This window comes from Plasmodium falciparum (assembly GCF_000002765.6).
Source record: "Plasmodium falciparum 3D7 genome assembly, chromosome: 11".
In the NCBI taxonomy this organism is placed as follows: Eukaryota; Apicomplexa; class Aconoidasida; order Haemosporida; family Plasmodiidae; genus Plasmodium; species Plasmodium falciparum.
This window is the reverse complement of record NC_037282.1, coordinates 1,990,242-2,017,088: the sequence shown is the minus strand read 5'-3', so window position 1 is coordinate 2,017,088 and position 26,847 is coordinate 1,990,242. Positions and strand designations below refer to the sequence as shown.

Below are 26,847 nucleotides of genomic sequence, written 5' to 3'. Positions count from 1 at the left end.
TATATTAGAAATTAAAATTATAATTTAAAAAAAATATGGAATAGTTTTGTTATATTATTTTTTTAAAATTTTAATTAATAATTTCTTATTTTTTTTTTTCCTATTTATTATTTTTTAATTTTTTTCTTTTTATTTAAAATAAGAGAATAAAATATGGTTGCAGTAAAAAAATATATTTTTATAATGAGAAAATAATTGTGTATTATATTATGCAACCATAATAATATTTTAGATTAAACATATGTAATTCTTTTAATAAGGCGCAATACATTTTTATACATTAATTAGTTATAATATTAATCATAAAATTGTATAAGTATCACAATAAATATAAAAGTGTACTGCTCTAAAATATTATTATTTTCCATTCCATTAACTATATTACTATCATCATCATATGTATGAATGAAAAGAATGATTATTATATATATATATATATATATATGTAAATTTTTATTATTTATATAAATATATTATGTACCTATTTATTATAATTATATAAAATCATAAATTACAATTAATTATAACATATATATATATATATATATATATATTACATTCTTTATAGGAACATAATAAAATAAACCATACATCACACCACATGCAGCAATTACTACATCACGAATGTTAAGTGAATGTTACATATATATGCAAAATTATGATAATGATCCGGATATGAAATCAGTGAAGGAAATTTTTGATAGAAAAACCTCACAACGTTTTGAAGAATACGAAGAACGTATGATAACACAACGACAAAAATATAAAGAACAACGTGACAAAGATATACAAGAAATTATTGTAAAAGATAAAATAAATAAATCATTACCAGAAAAATTGGAAAAATGTTGTCTTAAAAGTGGGTGTGGGTTAGGAGCTGTTGCAGCAAGTGTTGGAATATTTCGTGCACTTGCTTTAAATGAGATGAAAAAACCTTCTTTGCTTGTAGTTCAAAAGGGTATTGATGTAGTTATTGCTAAAGCCATTAAAGTATTAGGAAAGATAGTAGAGGTAAGTTATTTTAAGTTAATAAATTGGGCTCCAATGGTTACACCAACAATTTATAATCAACGCATGGAACTTGTTCAAATAGTTAACCCTATAAATAGTAAGAGTACTGAGTCTGCAGCTGCTGGAAAAACATTATTTTGCAAGGGCACAGAAGCTTGGGGTAAACAATCTTGTGAGTTTCCTATTAAAACCATAACTTAAGAGGCTGCAAACGCTGCAGTAGCAGCCGGTGAAGCTTCTAAAACTGCTGAAGACGCTGAAATATACTTGGTAAATACTGAAAATAGAAAGTTGTACAGTGCAATTGGTTACTCCGTCATTGCCATATTGATTATATTATTGATTATGGTTATTATTTATTTAATTTTACGTTATCGTAGAAAAAAAAAGATGAATAAAAAAAAAAACTACAATACACAAAATTTTTAAATCAATAAATATATCGTTTCTTTATATTAAATTCAATTTAATGCTTTGTGAATTTTAGATTTAAAATACAAGGATAATATGATAAATAATTTTTATAACTTTATATATTTTTTTTCCCTACAATTTTATATAGTTTATTGTTATGTGGTTATTAAATTATTAAATTTACATATATATTAATGAATCCAGAGTAATTTATATATATATATATATAATATCTTTGTATTAAGTTTATATTCAACGATTTTATTTATATAACATATAATATAATATAATATAATATAATATAATATAATATAATATAATATAATATAATATAATATAATATAATATAATATAATATAATATAATATAATATAATATAATATAATATAATATAATATAATATAATATAATATAATATAATATATTAATTATTGACATAAAATAATATATGTAATAATAACTGAAACAATATATGAGTTCCCATATTATGTAACAAATATATGATGTAAAAAGCACATATATAAACAACATCAAAATATAAATTACAAAAGAAAAAAATATTATTGTTATATTAATAAAAATAATTTTATTATTTATTTATTTTTGATTTTCTATTGTTTTCTTTTTCTAAGTTTATGCTTTTATTTATTTCATATAATTATTATGCTGTCGTATTTTTGTTGTGTTTTTTTATGTATTTTATGTATTTTATGTATTCTTTGTATTTTATCCACATTTTGTATTCATTTTATTCTAATATTTTTATTAATATATTAAGAATACAACAAAAAATTAAAAAAAACAAATGAATATATATACATATATTTTGTTATATATAATATTATATGTTTTGTAGGTAATATATTTGTCAATTCAAATAAAAATATTTATTAACATAAATTTTTTATTATATAAATAAGGACTAATATATTTTTTTTTTGAATAAAGTGTTTCCTACATTTAATAATTGTTATTATAATATTTATATCAGTTGTGTAATATATTTCATTATATGACATTTTATATTATGTATTATATAAATATACGTCACATTATATTCTTAATGAATTAAATCTATTTACACATATAAATGAAGTATTTAATATATATTTAAAACTATATTATTTCTTAAAAAATAAAAGTCTTAAAAAATAAATTAACATTATTAATAAATAATTGATAAAATAAATATTAAAAAAAAATATTCTGTAACAAAATAAATTATTTGTATAAACCTAATATATATAAAAATATAATATAATTATTAATAATGCAAAATATGGTACATTCCAAGAAAAACAATATATGTACCAATCATCTTATCAATATCTACTTAATAAAACATATTTATTCTTTTAATAATTTTATATATTGGAGTTTTTTCTTCATTTTCTTTTTTCTACGATAACGTAAAATTAAATAAATAATTACCATAACTAAAACTATAATAAATATTGCAGCAATAGAAGCATTTACAGCAGTAATATAACTGTCAAATCCAGCTTCTACCACCGCCATGTTTTTTGCCTTAAGTGCTGCTGTTTTTACAGTAGTAACATTGGAAGCTGTGGCATTAGAAGTATATTGAGCTTGTGTAACAATTTCTTTTGCAGTTGTTCCTATAAATTCATTCGCTGTAACAGTTCCTCCCTGACCAGTACTTAATGAGTTAAAAATTATGCAAATACGATCACTAGCGTTAGTACCACTATACACACAGGTTTTATAAAATTCCTTATGGACAGCTTCAAAAATGAGAGTCTCATTCATATAATTTGTTGCAGTAAAAAAGTCATTCAATGTCTGACCACCTAGAGTTTCTACACCAAATTTTGAATTTACTAATTCAACGACTTTAGTCGCACCCACAGCATGACCTGCTTTAATACCTGCTGCAGCACCGGCTTCCTTGGCGGCTGCAATAGCCGCGGCCGGAGCACCGATTGTCCAAGCATAGATACCACTTCCCCCAAATAAACCTAAAGACTGCAACACACCACTTCCCAATCCAAACCCACAGTTGAGACAAAATTTTTCTGTTTTGTCTGCTAAGGATTTTTCGCAAACACAGGTGGGAATATCCTTAGTAGTTATGTTTGTTTCTAATGTCGCTAATTTTTCTGTTAATTCTTTTTCGATTTTATCCTTTAATATAATTTTTTGTATTTCTTTGTCACATTGGTCTTTACATTTTTTTCTGTTTTTGATCGTACGTTTGTCATATTCTTTATATCGTTCAGATGTTTGATGATCAAAATCGTGAATCACAGCTTTCATTTCAGGGTCATTGTCATAGTTGGATGGTGCATACAATTCACATTCGCATAACAGTCTTGAGGTAGTAGTTGGCTTATATAGTGTAAGGTTATGGTTCCCTTGATTATATACCTATAAAAAAGTATATATATATATATATATAATGTTTAGTTGTAATTTATAATTATATATGCTTGTCACAATTATAATATATAATGAATATTAATATTAAGGTAATTTTTATGTACAACCTATATGGATATATAGGTATAATTATTATATATAAGTTTGTTAAAATATATAATTTTATATTTATATTATTATAATTATCATTATTATTTGATGCATACCCCTGATGATAAAAACAATATATTTAATGAAAGGGAAAATAGTAATATATTAGTGTAATTGTACTTCATTTTTATTGATATATTTATTATAATTTATGATTTAAATTGTAACTAAATAATTATTAATATATAATAATATATTTTATTTTATTGACAGAAATACATATGAATAATTTAAAATATTATTATATTTTTAATAATATAATACACAATTATTTTCCAATCATGTAAATATATTTTTTTTTATAGTGGAACCATATTTGTCCTTTTATTTAGAACATAAAAAAAAAAAAAAAAATAATATTAAAAAAATTTAACATTTTACATTTTTTCTAATTTTACTAATTTTTTTTTTAATTTGTAATGAAATTTAATTTTACATCACACAGTAAATTATAATGGTAATTTTTGTTTTCATTTTTTTCAATAACAGATTACGATATAGTAATAATACAACGTATTCTTGTGTTGCAAATTATTTACAAATGTGTAAAATCATAGTTTTGCAAATTGAATATGATATGTATATGTAATACCATTTTAAAATATATATATGATATACATATGAAATAGTTATTCTTACATATATGTTCGTAATATTGTTACTATAAAAAAAATTAACAACAAACATCGTGTATCATAATAAATGATATAAATTTTTTTTTTAAACTAATAGTATATATATATATATATTTATAAATTAATTTGGCATCTTCTATTTTTTGTTATTTGTTTTTGTTCTAAAATTTTTTGTATGTTATACGATCTCTCTAATTTATCTACGTTGTTACTAATTTTAATATTATTATTATTTTCATTTTATAGAAATATATTTAAAAGCATTTAAAATATTTATTTATTATTAAAGTACTAAATCATATAATTATAATAAAAAAATATTTATATTTATTATGAAGTATCAGCAAAAAAACAAAAATAAAACAATTATAGAAATGAAAAATAATATTTATAATAAAATACTATGTTTTTATAGTTTTATGTATTTTTGTATGTTATATAAATATATTATATTTATAACTTACATATAGTAAGATTATAATAATATATAATTATTATTATTATTATATATATATTATTTTAATTTTATATTGTGTGATATTTGAAAGTAAAAAATGTAATATGGATTCTTTTTTTTGGATTATATTTTTCTATGAAAAATATGAACCCTTAAAATATTTAAAAATTGTTTTTTTTTAATTTAAATTAATATATTTTAAATTTTAATATAAAGGAAAAGTTATAATATATATTATATGAATTGCATATATTTGTTGTAATTTTTTTAATTTTGACTCACAAAATATGATGTTTATGTATTTTTAAATATATATGATATATAAAAAATATATAATAATTAAAAAAAATATATATATTATCTATTTTACTAATTATGTATTTGACTAACCTTAAAATATTCTATTAAAATTCATTTGTTTATGAAATCAGAAAATGGTTTAATTTAATTTATCATAGATATATGAAAATATGTTAACATATATATTGGTATAATATATATTTTTATATACATTTTTGAATTTCCTTTGTTTCTCGTATTATCAAATTATTGTCATATTTTTGTTTAATTTAAGATAAAACAAAAATAAATTAAACGTTAATTTTATAAGATATAATATTTAATATTAAAAAAAAAACATATTACTATTTAAAATATGAACACACATTATTTGTTTTAGATATAATACTATATATTTAAAACATTTCTATGACATATAAATCATTGATAATAAATAACAATACGATTATTTAGTAATATGTTTTTTTTTAATTTTATTGTATAATAATTATTTAATCTAAAAATTGAATAAAGTGTTTTAAAATAAATATTAGAACAAATATTTCAAAATAATAAAAAGAATTATAAATTATAGTACATAAAATTTTGATGTAAGTATTATGTAGCGGTTTTTTTTATTAGAAACATAATAAATATATATTATATATAATAATTGTATCGTGCAATCTTATGTTTTGAAATAATTATTGTCTATAAATATTTTTTTTCATTGAGAAAATACTATTCAAATAATAATATATCAGTGCTAAAAAAAGATTATTATAAAATATAATGTATATACGATTCACAAATTACATAATTCATATTTTCAAAAATATATTACTTACATAAATGTTTCTTGCATTCATGTTTCCATGATCTTTTCCTTCTTTTATACAACCATATGTATAAGATTATAAGTGCAACAGCTAATATAAGTAGAACCAAAGCTGCAATACCAAAACCTCCAAAAATTGCACTAGCAGAAGCTGCAGCAGGTGTGAGCATATCGGCAAGACCATCAACAGTAGCACCAACGCCTGCTTGAATAGCTGCAATCATAGATGCCTCATTAAACATATTAAGTATAGTAACATATGTTGCGTATATACTATAATTTATTCCATTGAAAGTAATATTCAAGGCAGCAACGTCAGTAGCTCTTGCAGCAGCTAACCCTATAAATGTTAAGAATAGACTACCCACTGAACAAAAACATATAGCACGGGTACATCTCCATTTTAAGTGTTTTAAATACTTATCTCTTCCTTTTGTTTTTGCTAATTTCGCATTATTAATATCAGTACATTCACATGTTGATGAGTTATCTGATCTGTTATCATCATTTGAGTTTATACCCGATTTTAACGTAATATCCTTTTCGTCACCAAACACTTCTTCATATGTTTCCAATAGTTCTTTTTCTAACGTTGACATAGGTTCTGTATCATTTCCACTTGTATATTTTTTCCCATTTTTTTCTACTACTTCTTTCAATTGTTTATATGGATTATGAGTTTTTTGGTATTTTTTTATTGCTTCCTCGTTCATTTTATCAATTATTTCTTTGAGTTCTGGGTCATTATGATAATGCGGATTATGGATTTGGGTTTGTGCTAAAAGTCTTGATTTTATCGTCGCTCTTTTGGTCTTGTTTTGAATGAGACCTACATTATAATGGTTATTTAGATAATTCTCCTAAAAAAAAAGGAAGAAAGAAAGAATGAATATTGGATATATAATAATTGTTTTATTATATATTTATGTTATTCTAATAATTATGTATTTTTTTTACATACATAATGTGGTAATACTAATGTATTTATTAAAATGTTAAACAATAACATTTTAAGGTAATACATATTCATTTTTAATTCAAAAATATAATATGTTATATTTCAAATTGTATTAATCTAATTCATAAAAAATTATCTATTTTGTTTTCTAATATATATTTTATGTAATATATTGATAAACGGAAATTTTGTTGTAATTTTATGATATAATAACATTATAGTTTCATCATACGTATAATTTAAATTGTGACTATATTCATTTAATATTTAAAATAAAAAAATTAAATATGATATAAAATAAATAAATTTTATTTTACGTTATTTATTTATTTTATTTTTTTTTTTTTTTTTTTGTAATTTTCCTTAAAATAGTTCTCTCATGTATATATTAAAAATTTTTAATAAATAACAATATATTTTCCTTCAAATACACATATAAATGTGTATAAAAATAGTTGTTATGGGTGTAAATCATATATATATCATAATAGCCTTCATGCTTTTTATAAAAAAAATATCCTAAAATATATTCTAATATAATTACTATTTTTGAAATAATAACAAATTTTCTTGTAATTAATAAATTATAATATTAATCTTAAAATCAATAAAATAATATACTTTTTATATGTATTTTAATAATTATATTTTTCTTTTTAGTTTATTTCATTTTTGTTCCTAAGTGTTATTCTATGTTAGAAAATACCCTCTATTGTATCTATTATTTTATGTTATTTAATTATATTATTCTAATTTATAATTAAAAATATATAAATAAATATGCATAATTAATAGTATTTTTAAAGTAATTATATATTAGCTTATTATATAATATAATTTAATAAATTTAAAATATACTATTATTGCAAGAATACAACATAAAGATTTTCCAAACATAATACATAGTGAGATACGGTAATTTATATTTCTGTATATAAATATAAATAATATAATTTTAATATATTTATTTTCTTAATGTTGTAAAACGCTACAAATAATTATTCTATTCATATAATATGAAATATCATATATTATTTTTACAATATATAAAAAAACTAATAGTATGATTAAATTATAATAGAAGCTTTCATAAAGATGTACTTTTTAAAAATAATCTTATAGTAATTGTTATGATTCTATAATAAAAACAATAATAATATTAATAATGTATTAATAATATTATATTAATAGAGAAATAAATTATATATATATTTATTTTTAAAAATTTTCAAGCTATTAATATTTATATATTGTTTTAAATTTCCTATTATATTAATTATATGTACTATAATAGGTAAATAAAAAGGATATATAAATATTGTTATTTAAATACAATTATAATTATTAAATTAAATATATTGTTATATTTTTTTAATAATGCTTATTGTAGGATTATGTTGATTCATTCTTATTATACTATAATGTGTTGATATTTCCATTTTTAATGTTCAAAACATTTTTGTTATTAATATATTAAAAAAAACATATATATATAAATATATATTGTCATTTTTTTAATACGTGTCTTGTAATAATAAAGAACATATTTTATTAAAAAGGGAAAAAATAAATAAAAAAGAAGATAAAAAATAATTAACATAACATATTATATTACACATGACATTGAAAGGTAAAATAAGAATAAATATATATTATAAAATTAAAATGATACAAATGATAAAGATGAATGTTAATAATTAAAATTACATTTATTATATTGGTTTATATTATATAAATATAAATAGTTTTAGAATAATATATCAGTATAAGACTAATAATATAATATATTTATTCTATAATATATTCTGTTATATATTATTTTATATAAAAAATTTTAATTATATACTTTTCAGGTTGCTCTCAATTTGTGTATAATAAATAAATAAATATTAATGTAGGTCCTTGATATAAAAAAAAATATATATATTACACTTGTTTAATTAATATATATTTATAAATTAAATAATTTAATAAACATATAAGAATAAACAAAAAAAAAATTATAGGGGAAAAAAAATATACAACTTTATAAAAATTTAATTATCACAATATGCTTGTATTATAAATCTAAAATTCACGAAACATTAAATTGAATTTAATATCAAGAAGCCATATATTTATTGATTTAATAATTTTGTGTATTGGGCTTTTTTATTCATTTTTTTTTTTCGTCGATAACGTAATATTAAAAAAATGATTACCATAACCAAAACTATAACTAATATTGCAATGACTGAGTAAGCAATTGCATAATATAGATTGACACTTGTAGCCTCTGCTGCGGAAACCTCAGCTTTTGTAACTAATGTAGCTTTCTCAGTAGCATCTGCAACAACTTTTTGTGCGCTTGCTGAAATAGACTTAGTAAAGAGAACACCATCATTTAAAGAATCTTTTAAAAAGCAAAGAGGACCGATATCATCAATAGGTTCTGCGGAACATACCATAGTATTATATCTATGTTGAATAGCTTGAATATAAAACATAACATTTTTAAAATTATTAGAAGTAATACTTTTTTCCAGAGCAACACCATATAATTTATTTACACCATATTTTGATATTACTACTTCAATGGCTTTATCAATACCTGCCTCAGTACCCGTTTGAGCTGCGGCAACCAAAGCAGTTTTTTTCAACTCATTTACAATAATTGGACCAATTATTCCAACACTTGCTGCAACACCTCCTAACCCAAACCCACACCTAAGACAACCTTTTTCCAGTTTTTCTGCAAATGATTTTTCGATTTTGTCTTTTACAATAATTTTTTTTATATCTTTGTCACATTGTTCTTTACATCTTTTTCTGTTTTTTATCATACGTTCTTCGTATTCTTCAAAACGTTGTGATGTTTGTCGATCGAAATTTTCCTTAACAGATTTCATATCCGAATCATTATCATAAATTGATGTATGTAGGTCACATTCGCTTAACACTCGTAATGTAGTTGGTGTATGTGGTGAGATGTATGGTTTATTTTTATTAATTTCCTATAAATAATGTAATATATATATATATATATATATATATACAATAAGTAATATTTAGTTCTAATTTATGATTTTATATTTTTGTAATAAATATATATATTGTATATTTATATAAATAATAAAACTTTAAACACATATATATATATATATATTATTATTTTAATTTTTTTTATTCATACATATGATGATATTTCCAATATATTTAATGGAAGGCAAAAAAATAATATTATAGTGTAGTGCAGATTCATATTTATTGTGATATTTATATTGTATTGTGATTAAATTATTAACTAACTAATTAATATATAAAATGTATTGTGTTTTATTAAAAGAATTACATATGTTTAATCTAAAATATCATTATAGTTCCATAATATAATGCACAATTATTTCCCATTATAAAAACATATTTTTTTACCGCAACCATATTTTACCCTTTTTTTCAAAACAAAAAAAAAAAAAATTAAAAAATAATATATATGAAGAAAACAAAATAAAATAATTAAATTTTAAAAATATAATATAATTAAACCTTTTACGTTTTTTATATTTTTGAATTTTAATTTCTAATAAAATCTAATATTGTATCAAGCGATAAATTACAATACTAATTTTTTTTTTTTTTTTGTTCTTAAACCTTTATATAACAATAATATACTTACAAACTTGTTTTTTTTTTTTATTGTTTTTAAATTATATGTGAATGTGTAGAGAAACAATTGTTAAAGGTGTACCATATGTATATAAGAACATATTAGTATATATCTATTAAATACATATTCCAACATAAACTTGGTATCATTTCAATTATATAAAACAATTTACAATAAACATTGTGTTTATAATATATTATATGAAAAAAACGTTTAATAAATAGTAAAAAATAATTTAATTTTTTTATTTTTTTTTTTGTTCTAAAATTTATTGTATCTTATACGTTTCCCTCTAATTTATCTAGGTTATTACTAACATTAGTATTATTATTATTATTTTATATAAAAATGTTTCGAAGTTTTTTAAAATATTTATTTATTATTAAAATAGCAAATCATATAATTATGAAGAAAAATATTTATATTTATTATTATTATTAAACAAGAACAAAAACAAAAACAAAAAGAACAATTATATATACAATTAGATACTACAATGTATTTTTTTCCTTGCTTTTTATGTTATAGAAATATATTCTATTAACAATTTAGAGATTGTAATATTTTTATAATATATACTGATATATACATATTTTTTTAAATAATAGTTATACTATTTTATAATTTACCGTACATTAATTGTATTATTACATCTTCTAAGAAAATAATTGATTACAATATTTTTGAATAATTATATTATTCTATAAATTAAAAAAAAAAATTAACACGATGTTATATATATTACGAAAAAAACAAGGAATAATACATTTTTATTTAATAACTAATTACTAACCATAAAAGAAAAAATACATAATATTTCTAAAAATGAATGTAATTCCTATAATGAGAGTACGCATTAGAACAGTAGGAGGAAAAACACAAAAAGGAAAAAAAAAGAGCGGAAAAAGAAAAATAAAAATAGAGAACATTAAAATATTGTTATAATAACATAACGTGTGTAATAACATATATGATTTTTATTTTAGAAAAAAACATTTTTTTAACATTATATGTAATAAATAACCGATTGATACATTTCATAAAATTTGAGCTACATTGACATTTTTTAAATATCAATTATTAATTTCCAAATTGTTGACGGACACTCACGAATAGTTATATAATATAATACAATATATTATATATTTTTTTCATTATATATTCTATTATATAACACATGATATAAAGAATTTAATAAATATATGTTACATTAAGTTTATATATATAATTGTAAAATTATATATATATATTTTTGCAAATAACATAAATTACATTTATATAATTTTAGTTTAAATATCGAATCTTTGTGTATTTTTCATCCTATCTGTAAATATTGTCTTATGTTTATTAAATAAATCATTTTTTAATGTATCATAATACTTTATAAAAACATAAATAAATTTTTTCCTTTCATCAATTGATGTTCCATATTTAACTAATTTATAAAAATTAAGTGCATGTTCCATATATGTGGATGATAGTGTCACTCCAATATCATGCATTGATTTATACCATATACGGTATTTAGTATTTCGACATATAGGCATTCTACCCCTAAAAATTATGATAACATTTATATTCATATGTAAGTAAATAATCTTCTATATAATATGATAAATTCCTTCATCCTTTTTTTCACTTTTCTCACATATGATTATACACTGAAGAAAAAAAAAAATATAATTAATATAAACAGTAAAATGAATATCATATATATACATAATCATTTATTTATGCAAATATAATACAAAATATATATACATAATATATATATGTTTTATGTACAAAAATTGGTACAACAAATACACATATGATTATTATATACTATTTTATAGAAATAAGTAATATTTTAAGTGAAAATTAAAGTGAACATTTATGTGAAAATGAATGTTGAAGTTAAAGTAAATATAATAATTATCACTACTAAATAACTATTATTATGCTATTAATTTCGTTTTACATATTTTATATAATTGTTATATATATATAATACATATATATATATATACATATTAGGATAACATCATAAAAAAATATAACAAAAAATGTTTTAGTAAAATCCTTTTATTCCTTTTATTCTTAATATTATATATACCATTGTGTTCTATTCATTTAAGTTTTATAAAATCTACATATTCTTTATAGGTAGTTGTATAATATGAATTATAAGGTAATATAATTACTATCATCATAATAATCATTATAATAATCCTCGTTTTTTTATGACAGTTCTACCGTCATATAAAATTTCCAAAAAAATTTTCATTTAGATATATTCGAAAAACCTATTATAATATGTTATGGTACTATTATTGTGATCCTTATTGATATATATATGCGGATAATTAACTATGATAAATATCATATCAATAAACTTGTATAATATTAATGGTATTACCACCATGTTAACAATCTATACATACATCTCTATAAATTTAGATTGTCAATCCTATATAAATGATTTTAAAGCAATTATAAAATTTCTTTTAATGTTATACATATTTTTTTTATATTTTTTTAAAATTTATATTCGGTAGATAACAGACAGTTATATGGATATAAATATTTTTCGTTAGTATGGTTATTTTTTTTTTTTTTAATAATATTAATATATAATCTATAATTTATCAAATGACATTGAAAAGTAAATATAGAATGATTTGTTTTTAAAATAACTTCATCCGAAATGTATCGCAACGCGTAAAATTAGAATATGCTCAATGAACAAAAAAAAATAAAAAAATTAAAAAACAATATATATAACATTTATATAATTATTAATAATAAATAATACCAAAAAAAAATTGTAAAACAAAATAAATAAAAATAATATATATATATATATATATTACTTTGTACTTGAAATTTTTTTTAATATATAAGCAAATATATTTCATTTATTATATTTAATATTTAGTACTTCATAACATCTATTATTTTTTTTTTTTTTTTGAATTATATAGTAATTTTATTCATTTTTTCATTATTCAATTTTCCTCCCTATACGATTCCATTCTTAATTTTGCTTCCTTTATAGCTTTTTCTATAATATCCATAGAATTCATTTCCTTTGCTGCACTTTTTTCTTTTTTTCTTTTTGCCAATTTTTGCATCTTTTGCCCTAATAATTTCATACCCTCCGCTCTTTTAAACAAGGTATCTTTATCCACATCTAATTCAACTAAAACCATTTTACAACTTGTTCTAACAGTTCCTTCGATAATACTCAAAAATAAAGTAACTATTGTTGACATTAACGAATCAAATATTTTTCTGATATATGTTTCCACTGCCATTGCATTACTATAATTACCTAATCCATTAATGTTTTGTACACCATGAGGTCCCCTATTACTACTACTACACACAATACAACTATTACTTGTATTTTCATTATTTGTAATTTGTCCCATGTTATTATAATTCATATATTGCCCTTCTAACATAAATGGAGGAGGATTCAACACAAATCTTGCTATCATACCCATTGTATTAAATATACTTCGAAAAACTCGTTTGTCATTCATTCTATCTCTCTTCTTATATTCCTTTTTTGCCGATCTTGCACCCCATCCCATAAATGTTGTATTTTTTAATATATAACATTTTCCTACATTTTCATATATCCAGCCCACAGATTCTAATATATGACCAGAAAAATTCGATTCAAGTAAATCTTCTATTTCATTTTCCATTTGTTTTTCCCAATCATCATCACCATTTACATATCCTTCTAACCTATATTTTAAAGAAACTGCCAAATCAAATTCCCTGTCCTCTTGATCCTTCTTAAATTTATCAAAAAACTTATTCATTAATCCCAACATATTAAACATGAGCCCGCCACCGTGTTCTTCATTCATTGATTTCATTATAAAATTAAACATATACGTTAAATCATATACTCCAATATAATCACATAACTTTTCTGAACTAAACAACATCATAAATAAAAGAGATGGATCAATCAATGTCATGTCTTCAACACACTGCATACCCATTCTATCATATTGAGCTCTTTTTTCTTTATCACTTAATATTTGATATGCTTCATTTACTTTTTGAAATTTTACTTTTGCTTCTTCATCTCCTGGATTCTTGTCGGGATGATACTCTAAAGCTAATTTATAATAGCTTCTTTTAATTTCACTTGAATCTGCATCTGGACTTACATTTAATATATCATAATATGTTGTATCTGCATATTTATATCTGTTATCAGAAGATGAAAATTTTGTTCTCCTTTTATCAAAATCTTTTTTTTTCTTTTCCTTATTATCATATCTGTTATGTTCTTTTTCATCATCAACTTCTTTCCTATGTGATGTTTTTTTTTCCCCATCTAAAAAAACACCTTCCTTCATATGATCCTCCAAAAAGTTATCAAACGATTCAGATACACTCTCTAATTCATTCTCGTATGATACATTATTATTATTTGATTTTGTTGATGGCCTTCTTGTTCTTGTTTTTTCTGATTCATTTATATCATTAAGTCCTTCATTTCTCTTACTTGTATTTACATTCTTAGTTCTTACATCTTTTCTGGTATTTTTAGATTCTTTAGGAACTTTTTCCTGTATATTTGTATTCGAATCATTTCTTTCTAAAGATTTCGTTATTGTACTTGAAACATTAGATTCTATTACATTACTTTTTGTACCTGACATTTTAGAACCTCCTATATTGTTATATATTATTGGTTCCTTAGATCCTACATCTGTTTTAGATTTAGATGATCTTTTTGACATATCATTGTTAATAAATTTCTCTAAATACTTTTCACTTTTTTTAAACAAACTATTTAATCCCTTGTCATAAGTATTTACTTTCTTTTGAGTATTAGTAAAATTATTTATTTCTAATAACCTTTCATTCTTATTTCCTGAACTTATAGAACTACTCGTTTCGCTTAAATTTCTATTGAATATTATAATATATTCTGAACCATATCTATCATCATATATATTTATATTCTAAAAATAAAACAAATAAATAAAATAAATTAATAGACACAAAGAAAAAAAAAAAAAAAAAAAAATTTATACATTTACATATTATGTGATAATCGACTTACTAGTAAAAAGATATATAATATTATTCCAAATATTAACACAAAATTGTACCTACAATTTAAATATTTTAATAATACAGATTTTTTACACTTATTTTCATTGTTATCAAAAGAAAATATTGGTACATATTTATTATATAATTTTGAGTATGATTTCATCAAATTTCTCATGTTTAATAATTAAAATATATTTATGCATTTATTTTCTTTTTTTTTCCTATTTATAATAACTTTTAAAGTAAAAAAAAATAAAATAACTAAATATACAACATCCTATGAGTACGTTTCACAACAACAAAAAAAAAATATATATATATTAAATATTATAATTCCTTTTTAATATGTAATATAAATTCTATAATAATATAACGTATATATATTTCGATTTTTTTAAAATATATAACAATATTAAACAAAATATTCAATTTTATATATGTTTTATAATTATAAAGTAATATAATCTATTTTTAAGATTTAAAATTTTTGAGCTCTTTATTTTATTTTAATTTAAATAATTTAATTTTTTTTTTACTAAAAAAATATTATTATAATAAAATACATATATATATATATATATATATAATGGAATAATAATTTTCCTTTTTTTTTATTTATGAAAAAAAGCTTACTTTTTTATATATTGTCTATATATTTTTTTAATTAAATATAATTGTATAGAAACAAATACATAAACATATATAGATAATATTATAATATTAAATATATATATACAAATAAAAATTATAAAAAAAAAATTCAAATAAAATACTTTAATTTATTATATTTATTTTTTTAGAAATAATCCTATATATAATATTAAAAAAAAACAAAAAACAATTAATATTAATTTTAAAATATAGGATTTTTAAAAATATATTTAAGAATAAATACGATGATTTATTATAGGTTCACATAATATATATATTATATATTATAACTATAAATATTTAAAATATATATTTTTTAATATTTTTATATTTTCAATACAATAACATAAAATATATATATATATTATATATATATAATTAATTTTTTTGGCTTTAAAATTTATTTATACCTTTTCTTTATGTATATTCATGCAAAAAAAAAAAAAAAAAAAAAAAAAAAAAAAAAAAAAAATTATTAAGTACATCATATATTATATATATATACATTTTAAATTGAATTTAAATATACTTTAAAAAAAAAATTATTTCGAATCCAAATAATATTAATTTTTTATATAAATAATAAAAGAAAGAAATTTCAATTTAAATAAAATATTATAATAAAAAAATAATAAAATATACATAAATAACATAATAAAAAAAAAAAAAAAAAAAATAGAAAAAATAACAATAAGAATATTACAATATATTAAATAAATTTTATTGTATAAAATCGTAGAAGAAATAATTTATTTCTTTATATGAATTCTTAAATTTTAATTCGTATTTATTTACATTAAATTATTTATTAACATAATTATTATTTTAATTTTTTTATATTTTTTTTTTGCGGAATACCTTCATTTTTAACTAATAAAAATGTCGTATAATTTCAATTCTTATTTATATCCTCATGATAATAATATGGCTATATATAAATATTTTTTTTTCTGAATAAAATTAAATGTGATTTACATATTGGTTATTAATGTATTTTAAAATATATAATAATAATAATAATATTAATAATTATAATAACAATAAAATTAAAATACTAATATGTTCACTTAAAAAAATAATTAAAAAAATCATTCTATATCGAATTTAAGTGTTTTCCTATGTGAAACACACTTTAATGTTTATATATATATATATATATATATACATATTTTTATAATATTATATTATTGTTAAAAACAACATATATTATTCTTTTTAATATTATGACATATATATTAGAATTTAATTTCATTACTTTTATATTATGCCTTTATAATAATATATATGTGAATAATATAAAAATGAAAATAATTATTAAATTATAATAACTATTATAATATGAAACATTATAAAAAATATATATAATATATATTTAATATTTTCCTATTATATATATATATATATATATGTAAGAATAATTCTATTTTTTTATTATATAATCATTGTTCTATCCTAGACTTATATTGTGATATGATTATTATACTACATTTCTATTTATATATATTTATAATAAATATTACACATTAAGTTATCACACTTTTGTTATATTTTATATTATTTTTATTAAATGTAATATAATTAACTTATAATTAGTAGAATATAATAATATGATAATGACATATTTTTTATTTAATTATTTCCCTTTTTAAATGATAATACTAATATATAATAACTCTATCGTATTCTGTATAACATAATTAATTTAACATGATCTCATAATTTCATATATTAAAATGTGAAATAATTATGTATTTACTTATAACTACTATATATATATATATATATATATATTATATATATTATTCCATTCTATATTATATTTTAAATATAATATGATCTACATAGAATCTTTATGAATATCTATTATATAGTAATATGTTCTTTATAATTTCTTATAATAATAATTTAATAAGATACAAAAATAAAAAAAATATGTAACTACATTTCTTAACAAAATATTAATATATATATATATATATAATGTACACATTTTTATAACTATAAAAAAATTATAAAGATGTAATAAGTCCAAACTATTACATATAAGGTAAAAAAAAAAAAAAAAAATTATAAAAATTAACGTATAAAATAGATTATGTAATAATTATAAAATAATTTTATAAACTAATGTGTATACAAATTATACAAATTATACAAATATATAAATATATATATATATATCAAATATTCTATACATCTCTTTTACAAAATTCCTTTTCTGTCATTTTATTTTCTGGAATTAAATATATATTGAAATTTTACTATTTACATAAATGTCATTATTTTATGCATTGTGATTATCATAAAAACATAATAAATTATGATCCCATTAAATATTATTATAAGTCTTATGATTTTAAGTAACATTGAATATTATATAAGTAGAGAAATTATACCACTATTTATCTATATATCATTATTATTTCCTTTTCTTATCATCATTATATACATATATCTATTCATAAAAATTGTTGTTATTTATAGTATGGTTTCATTATCAATATTGCTTTCATAAATATAAGAATTATATTAATAGTACATATATATTAATTTATATAATATATTGTTCTTATTGAATTGATTCCACATATCACAATAACTTTTTAACGATTTTTTAATTTAATTCTTTTGTCTAATTAAAATATTTTTCTGTCATTTTTTTTTTTGTTTTTTTTGGTAACGTACCTAAAGTTACTATACATAAAATTTTTTATTTTTTTTGTTCTTTACAATTCATTTTGTTCTCTTTTTAATATTTAAAAATACATATCTATATTTCTATTATATAATACAACATCATGAACTATATTATTATTGCCATAAAGCGGATTATAATATTTTTTGATCGTTCTTACTTTTCATTAAACAGTACTTCTTGGTTTATTCTAATGATGAAATTGAAATGATCTTTAGTTGCACTTAAAAATATATATATATATATATATATATATATATATATGAATAAAAATGTTTTTACCTTATATTAATACAAGACTGTTGTTATTTCTTTCGTATAACATGTACAATAGAATTTTATATACAGACAAATATGACTATTATTTTAAGATATATATATTATATATTATGGTATTATATGTATAATATTTTTTTCTTTTCTTTATTTTTTTTCTTTTAAAATTCCCCAGTAACCTTCATTAGACATGTAATGTAAACAGTAACGTAAATCTAAAAATATTCCTATGACATTAATATATGATAAATATAAATCAAATCTTTGCAGGATATAAAAAACCTCAAAACATTCATGAAATTTCAAACATAAAAACAATTGAAACTTACAATATGTTTGAAAAAATTATAACAAAAAAAAAAAAAAATCAAATACGCTCAAATTGAAAAAATAAAAATAGGATGGATATATTTAAAGAGATATAACATGAAGGTTTATTACTAAAATATTGTAACGATTATATTTTTTATATACATCTTTTAAAGATAAAATAGGTGTAAGATATAAAACAATGAAGTTTATTAAATATTAATTATATATATATATATATATATATATATATATATATAATAATTATAACACTTTATCACAAAAGAGAAAAGAAAAAAACAACGATTCCAAATTGAAATAAAACAACATATTTATTTTGCAAGAAAATTAATTTCAATAATTTCCTGTCCATTATTTTTTCGAATTCATATTAGTTCTTGTCACTTATTCTCTGATGTGTTTACATCTTCTTTTGTATATATAAAAGTTATTTTATTTTTAATAACTAATACATCAGTGTATCTTTTTGTACAATTAAATTAACATACAAACAAAAATTAAAATAAATATATCGAACTATTTTATTTTTTAAGAACTACGAACATATTATGAAATATATATATATATATATATATATATTAAATTAACATTCAAAAAAAAAAAAAAAATTATTATTTTTTTTACTTCTTATTAAATAAATTATGATTTCTTTTTCATCTTTTTATAATATTGTTTTGATATTCATTAAGGAAAATATTACACTAATAGTTAAGAAAAATAAAATAATAAAATAATAAAATAATTTTTCTATATAACATTTAGAATTACACAAATTACACTAATAGATATAATTATGGTATATTTAATTATATTAATAAATTTTTTGAGAATCATATATGGGGGATTGTTATAACTAATATATTTTTAATTTTTATGTAATTCTTTATGTCATTTCTAAATAGGTACACATATAAATAGATTAAAACACACTGTATGCTTATATATTCAAATTTTTATTCATAATATATTTAATATTCTTAAATATTATTTATTTATTTAACATAATTCATGCATTAAATTGATATTATTTCTATGTATATCTATACATAATAATATTCCTCATATTTTTATGTAATAATAAATATTATATTTTATATTATACATACATTATAAATACAATCATTTTTTTTCATTTTTTTTTTTTTTAATCTTATTAATTTTTTAGATTAATTTAAAATGTATTATATTTTTTTCTATTGTTTACATAGTAAAATATGTTTTCCTTTAATATTTATAATATATCCATATATATTTTCTATTTATTTTAGTACACATATGTATATTGAATAATTTTAAATAATAATCAATTTAAAAATCTCATAAATCTAAACAAATACATATTTACAAAATTTATTAAATATGCATATCATTTAAAACAATAATATATATAATGAATGTTTTGTGCTAACATAATTTAGTTAAAAAAAAAAAGAAACACGGAAAGAAAGAAAATATAACAATAACAATATAAACTAATTTATTATATATCTTATATATTTTTTTACATACCTAAATTGAATTATTAGAAGCAAAATAAAATAATCTTAGTTAAAATAACTTAATTATTATAATATTTTATATGCATGTACACCATTCTTTATTCTTATAATGATATTTGTGATATATATATACATATTAATATATTATTTACACAATTTAAAAGAAAACAAAAATGGTATTTTATCTAATAATACTTTTAATTTATTTATATTTATATTTTGATTTTCATAAAATGATATAATACATTAAAATGTAATATTTTATATTTAAAGGGAAAATATTAAGAAAAGCATATGCAAAAATAAAATCACTTTTATTAGTCTATAAATAGACATGTTTTTATTTTATTTTATTAATTATTATTTCTATATTTTTTTCAACATTGTATGCCTTTACATTGCTCTTTTTATTCATATGCATGATTTATAAAACATTTAATATTTATATAAAAACGTAAATACATAAACAATAATAATAATAATACTTAAATAACCATGATATCAAATAAATAAATATTTATAGTAAAATCAAAAATAATAACATAATAAGAGATATATGAATATTAAAAAAAAAAGAAAAATAAAATAATCTTCAAAAATTTTAAATTATAATAAGAAAAAAAAAATTAAAAAAAAATTCTATTTTTATATAATATAAAAAATGATGTGCTTTTTAATTTTATATATATTAAACAAAACGAAAAAAAAAAAAAAAAAAAAAATGTTATAGAGAGATAATAATATTATATTTATTATTTAAATAATATAATCGCAAAAATAATTTATAAAAAATACTCTATAAAAAAAAAAAATTAAAACTTGTTCTTAGAACATATAAATGGTTTTAAAATATGTAATATTATTATATAATATTTTTATTTAAAATTTATTTTAATTACATAATATTATATATAATATATATATATGTATATTTATAATATATATAAATAAATATATATTCCTTTTACTATATATGCTGTAATTGTATTTTTAAGCATTTATTATTTTGTATTTTTTTTTTTATACCTATTAAATTATTTTAATGTTTATTATTATTCAGAATGAAAAACTTTAAATTTAAATCATTTGTTGCTTTGTTATGGAATTTGGATTTTAAATATGTTCATGAACCAAAAAAAAAAAAAAAAAATAAATAATAATAATAAATATTATTATATACATTAAAAATATGTTCTTATAAAATATACTTTTTTTATTTTAATGAACACTCCGAAAAAAAAAATTCAAAACGTTAATCTATATATATATCATATATTTCTTTCAATTTTTTATTATTTTGTATTTTAATTTAATTTCTCTTTTTTTAATTATATTTTGTTCTGTATGATTTGCAGATGTTGCTTTAAAAGAAATGCAAAAAAAAAAAAAAAAAAAATCAAGCTATTGTAATATAATATAGATTCAATTTTACAGAAATTTGTCGCTATTTTATATAAAAAATAATTTTATGTTCTTAATTAAATATTTTTAAAATATAATATAATACTTTGTCTTTCAATTTTAAATAAACACAAAAAAAGAAATATAAATGAATAATAAAAAAAATGCCAAATTTTATTTTATACTTATTTTGTATTTTGCATTAAATTTTTAAAATAAAAAAATCTATTTGTTTATAGTTATGTATAATAATATTATGTATATATATATATATATATATATATATATATATATATAATAAAAAATATTATCACATTTTATTTTTTCATGACACTACATTAAAAGAATGTTTGAATAAGTATGAAACAACATAGTTCATATAGGATGTATTTTTCCAAAAAATATTTGTATATAAGAGATATAAAAGCAAAAAATACGACGCTATATTTTTTTGAACAAGAGAAACAAAATAAAAATAAAAGCTTTTTAAAAATATTATGTTCTAAGCGCTTCCTTGTTCCAATTCTTGGAATTCTTTATATCATTTTAAATGTAAGTTTTATTATTTTTTTTTTTTATTATTTTATTTTTTTTTTTTTTTTGTTAAATAAATGTAAATATATTTATTCTTAATTCATATATGTGTAGTTATTTAATTTAATATATATTAAATTTTTTTTTCTTTTTTTAGTATAATTTTACATATAGTGGAAATTCAACTTGTAGATTACAATTTACTCATAGATGCTCAAGAAATTTATATGGGAAAGAATTATCAATAAAGCCATACTTGAACTCTCGATATCCAATAGTTATAAGTCAAGTCTACGGTTTACCCTCCGAAAAACCTACTTTTAACTTAGAATGTATCCCTGATATTCATTATACAAATATTGTGGGATTTAATGAAAAATTGATGAATGATGCAAATAGATATACACTTTTAAATAACTATGAAGTAATTCCTCATGTAAAAGAATTCAAACCACTTATCGTAGATGATGAACTACTTGAATACAACCAAAAGGTTCATAACATAGGAAGAAATGGAGAAGACATTTTAACTGCTATGCAAACATTATGGAATGAAATAATGGATATTAATAAAAAAAAATATACTGTGTTAAAAGCAAAATTACGCAAAAAATACCATAAATACAAGATTCAATGTGATATGCCAGAAAAAGCTTACGTTTATAAATGGAGACAATGCTTAAATATTATTAGGAAAGGAGGACATAATCTTGAACAAAGATTGAACAAACAATTTGATACTTGGTACAAACAAAACGCATTATATCTTGAAGAATATAGAAGGTTGACTGTCCTGAATCAAATAGTTTGGAAAGCACTATCAAACCAAATTGAATATTCCTGTAGAAAAATCATGACCAGTGATATTACTTCATTTATACGTATAAATGAATTAGAAATTATGGAACAGAGAGCAGAAAAAGCTGCTCAAGAAGAAATGGAGAAAAGGGAACAGTTAAAAAAAAAAAAAAAACAGTAAACTCAGTATATGCTTTTCTTGTGGGGGAGATATACAAAAGAATGAACCACTAGAACATTCGTTGAAAAATGTTAAAGAACACGAAATAAATGAATATGGAGATGTATTGCCATCGTTAAAGGTCAGTATTAATAATTCAGCTATTAATTATTATGATGCCGTAAAAGATGGTGAATACTTGGACCATGAATCATCAGATGCTCTTTATACAGAAGAAGATTATTGGTTTGATTTGGAAAAGCAGACGTATATGGACGTAATCAATATGCGTAAAGAAGAAATTCTTCAATCACAACAAAATCAAAGAGTAAATGAAAATAAAAAAGAGAATAAAACACAAGAAAATATAACTACTAAAAAAGAAAATATTTAAGTGCCTTCTGAGAAAGTTGATAACGAATTAGAAGTAGATAAAAAAATATATCTCCCTGATACAAGATTTTATGATATATTAGGTGTCGATATAAATGCAGATATGAACAATATTGATAAATCTTATTTTAAATTAGCCAAAGAACATTATCCAATAAATGGATCAACAATTGATGATCTAAAAAAATTTAAAGAAATTAATGAAGCATACCAAGTTTTAGGAGATATTGATAACAAAAGGAAATATAATCAATATGGATATAATGGTATAAAAAATTTTAATTTCATTTATCCATCATTGTTTTACTTTTTTTCTTGTTTAAAAAAATATGATTATTATACTGGAACACCTCATATAACAAGTATTTTGAAATTTTTATTTGAAAAAAAATTAACTATGGATGACATAGAAACAAAATCTCAATACATTTTGCGTGTTATGAATGAATATCAAAAGGAAATTGAAGCTACGATATCGTTAAGGTTAATAGATAAAATACAAGGAAATATAGATGGTATTAAAAGTTGGGACGCACGAATTATAAGTGAAATTAAGAAATTAGAATCTCATTTTTCTTTACCAATTTTAGATTCCATGGCACACATATTTATAAATGTTTCTCAATGCTATATAGGAAACCAAGAAAAAGCAAAAAAGAAAATTCAAAATAGATTCAAAAAAAATAAATTAAAATCTTCATGTGCTTACAATGAATTACGATATACACTTAGAGAATATTTCAAAACTAGAAAACAAGTAAGTTCATTATCTTATACCTTAGAAAATAATAATAATAAAAAATATAATCAAAATAAGTGGTATAAAAATATCACTAACTTAGACGATAAAAATAAATACAAAATATTATATTCATTTGTTAAGAACTTAATAAAAATAGCTTTATCAGATATAGAATATACAATTAAAACCGTCTGTGAAAATATATTAACAGAAAAAGGAATAGATGATATAACTATAAAAGCGAGAGCTGAATCATTGAATAAATTAGGGTATATCATTAGACAAAATATATTAAAAGGTAAAAATATTAAAAAAATTATAAAATGTGATTCTCGAAACATTGCTGCAAATATTGTCAGAGAAATAAACACAATAAATGAACTATTAAAATGAAAATTATTACAACCATAAATAATCTCTAGTGAAAAAAAAAAAAAAAAATTTATGAAAAACTAAATGAAATACCACAATAAAATAATCAAACAAAAACGATGAAAAAAAATTCATAAAATATACAAACACATATGTACAATACTCAAGAATAAATGAAAAATAGGAAGAAGTAATACAGAAAACATTCAAGAAAATTATATAAGGAAATACAAATGAAAATCGAGAAGAAAATATGCGAAAAAATTTAGAAATCATTAAATAAAAATATCAAAGAAAATATTAATGTTATAATCAAAGAAATATATGATAAAACACTTTATAAATATATAATGAACAATTTATTGCAAAAAATAATAATATTCATAAAATTGTATTTTGTACACATTTTGTATACATTATAAAAAATGTGTTATTTATGAAAATAAATAATATGTAACATGATATATAAACAAATTTTTAATATTTTTCTTTTTTCATTTTGTATTTAAAATATTTTTTTTTTTTTTTTTTTTTTTTTGTTCTTTTTATGAGAAATTTGGTTTCTTATAAATGTCTTTAAAAATGTTTTATTTTACACATTTTTTGTTATTATTTTTTTTATAACTTGTTTTGTTAATTTGTTCAATTTATTTATATTTTCTTTTATCTAATTTTTTCTTATAATATTTTTTTTTTTTTTTTTTTACAATGATGAAAGAAAAACCTTATTTAAGTATAATATAAATGAATAATTAATACACCCTATATAACAATACAAGAAAAACTGAATAAAAGAATTAATGATAATTATAATAATTAATTAATAATATATTATTATATTTTCGGTTCTTATAATTATTTTAAGGATAAAAAAAAATAAAAAGCGAATACAAAATAAGGGGAATGAAATAATTGTTTATATTCTTAAATATTTCAATGATATTTTATTTCTTCTTTTTTTTTATTTTAACAAAATTAGGTATTTTCTTATTTATATAAGGGTATAATCATATATTATATTTATTTGTGTCTTGAAAAGTTTTGTCGATTATTTTTATTTATTATTAGTAAGTTATATATATATATGATAACACGGTAAAATGAAATTCCATATATCATTTATTTTATTTTATTATTT

The 26,847-nt window shown here is 18.5% G+C and overlaps 5 protein-coding genes and 2 pseudogenes across 5 annotated transcripts, besides 2 other annotated features; 2 read left to right on the top strand and 5 right to left on the bottom strand.

Moving 5' to 3' along the window:
* Positions 1 to 579: 579 nt before the first annotated feature.
* PF3D7_1150100 lies at positions 580 to 1,440 on the top strand (annotated as a pseudogene).
* Positions 580 to 1,440: a sequence feature (rifin, pseudogene).
* Positions 1,441 to 2,772: 1,332 nt separating this feature from the next.
* On the bottom strand, positions 2,773 to 4,100 carry PF3D7_1150000 (rifin; the record flags this gene model as incomplete). Its single annotated transcript, XM_001348137.2, has 2 exons — positions 2,773 to 3,813; positions 4,032 to 4,100. 2 exons carry the CDS (start codon positions 4,098 to 4,100, stop codon positions 2,773 to 2,775), a joined length of 1,110 nt encoding a protein of 369 aa, XP_001348173.2.
* A 2,086-nt stretch (positions 4,101 to 6,186) lies between these two features.
* Positions 6,187 to 7,214, bottom strand: PF3D7_1149900 (stevor; the record flags this gene model as incomplete). Its single annotated transcript, XM_001348136.1, has 2 exons — positions 6,187 to 7,044; positions 7,146 to 7,214. 2 exons carry the CDS (start codon positions 7,212 to 7,214, stop codon positions 6,187 to 6,189), a joined length of 927 nt encoding a protein of 308 aa, XP_001348172.1.
* A 2,045-nt stretch (positions 7,215 to 9,259) lies between these two features.
* On the bottom strand, positions 9,260 to 10,383 carry PF3D7_1149800 (rifin; the record flags this gene model as incomplete). Its single annotated transcript, XM_001348135.1, has 2 exons — positions 9,260 to 10,135; positions 10,315 to 10,383. The coding sequence occupies 2 exons, from the start codon at positions 10,381 to 10,383 to the stop codon at positions 9,260 to 9,262; spliced, it is 945 nt and encodes a 314-aa protein (XP_001348171.1).
* A 1,694-nt stretch (positions 10,384 to 12,077) lies between these two features.
* Positions 12,078 to 12,335, bottom strand: PF3D7_1149700 (Plasmodium exported protein (PHISTa), unknown function, fragment; the record flags this gene model as incomplete). Its single annotated transcript, XM_001348134.1, has 1 exon — positions 12,078 to 12,335. The coding sequence occupies one exon, from the start codon at positions 12,333 to 12,335 to the stop codon at positions 12,078 to 12,080; it is 258 nt and encodes an 85-aa protein (XP_001348170.1).
* Positions 12,336 to 13,775: 1,440 nt separating this feature from the next.
* On the bottom strand, positions 13,776 to 16,021 carry PF3D7_1149600 (DnaJ protein, putative; the record flags this gene model as incomplete). Its single annotated transcript, XM_001348133.2, has 2 exons — positions 13,776 to 15,764; positions 15,866 to 16,021. 2 exons carry the CDS (start codon positions 16,019 to 16,021, stop codon positions 13,776 to 13,778), a joined length of 2,145 nt encoding a protein of 714 aa, XP_001348169.2.
* Positions 16,022 to 23,070: 7,049 nt separating this feature from the next.
* On the top strand, positions 23,071 to 25,730 carry PF3D7_1149500 (annotated as a pseudogene).
* Positions 23,071 to 25,730: a sequence feature (ring-infected erythrocyte surface antigen 2, pseudogene).
* Positions 25,731 to 26,847: the final 1,117 nt, after the last annotated feature.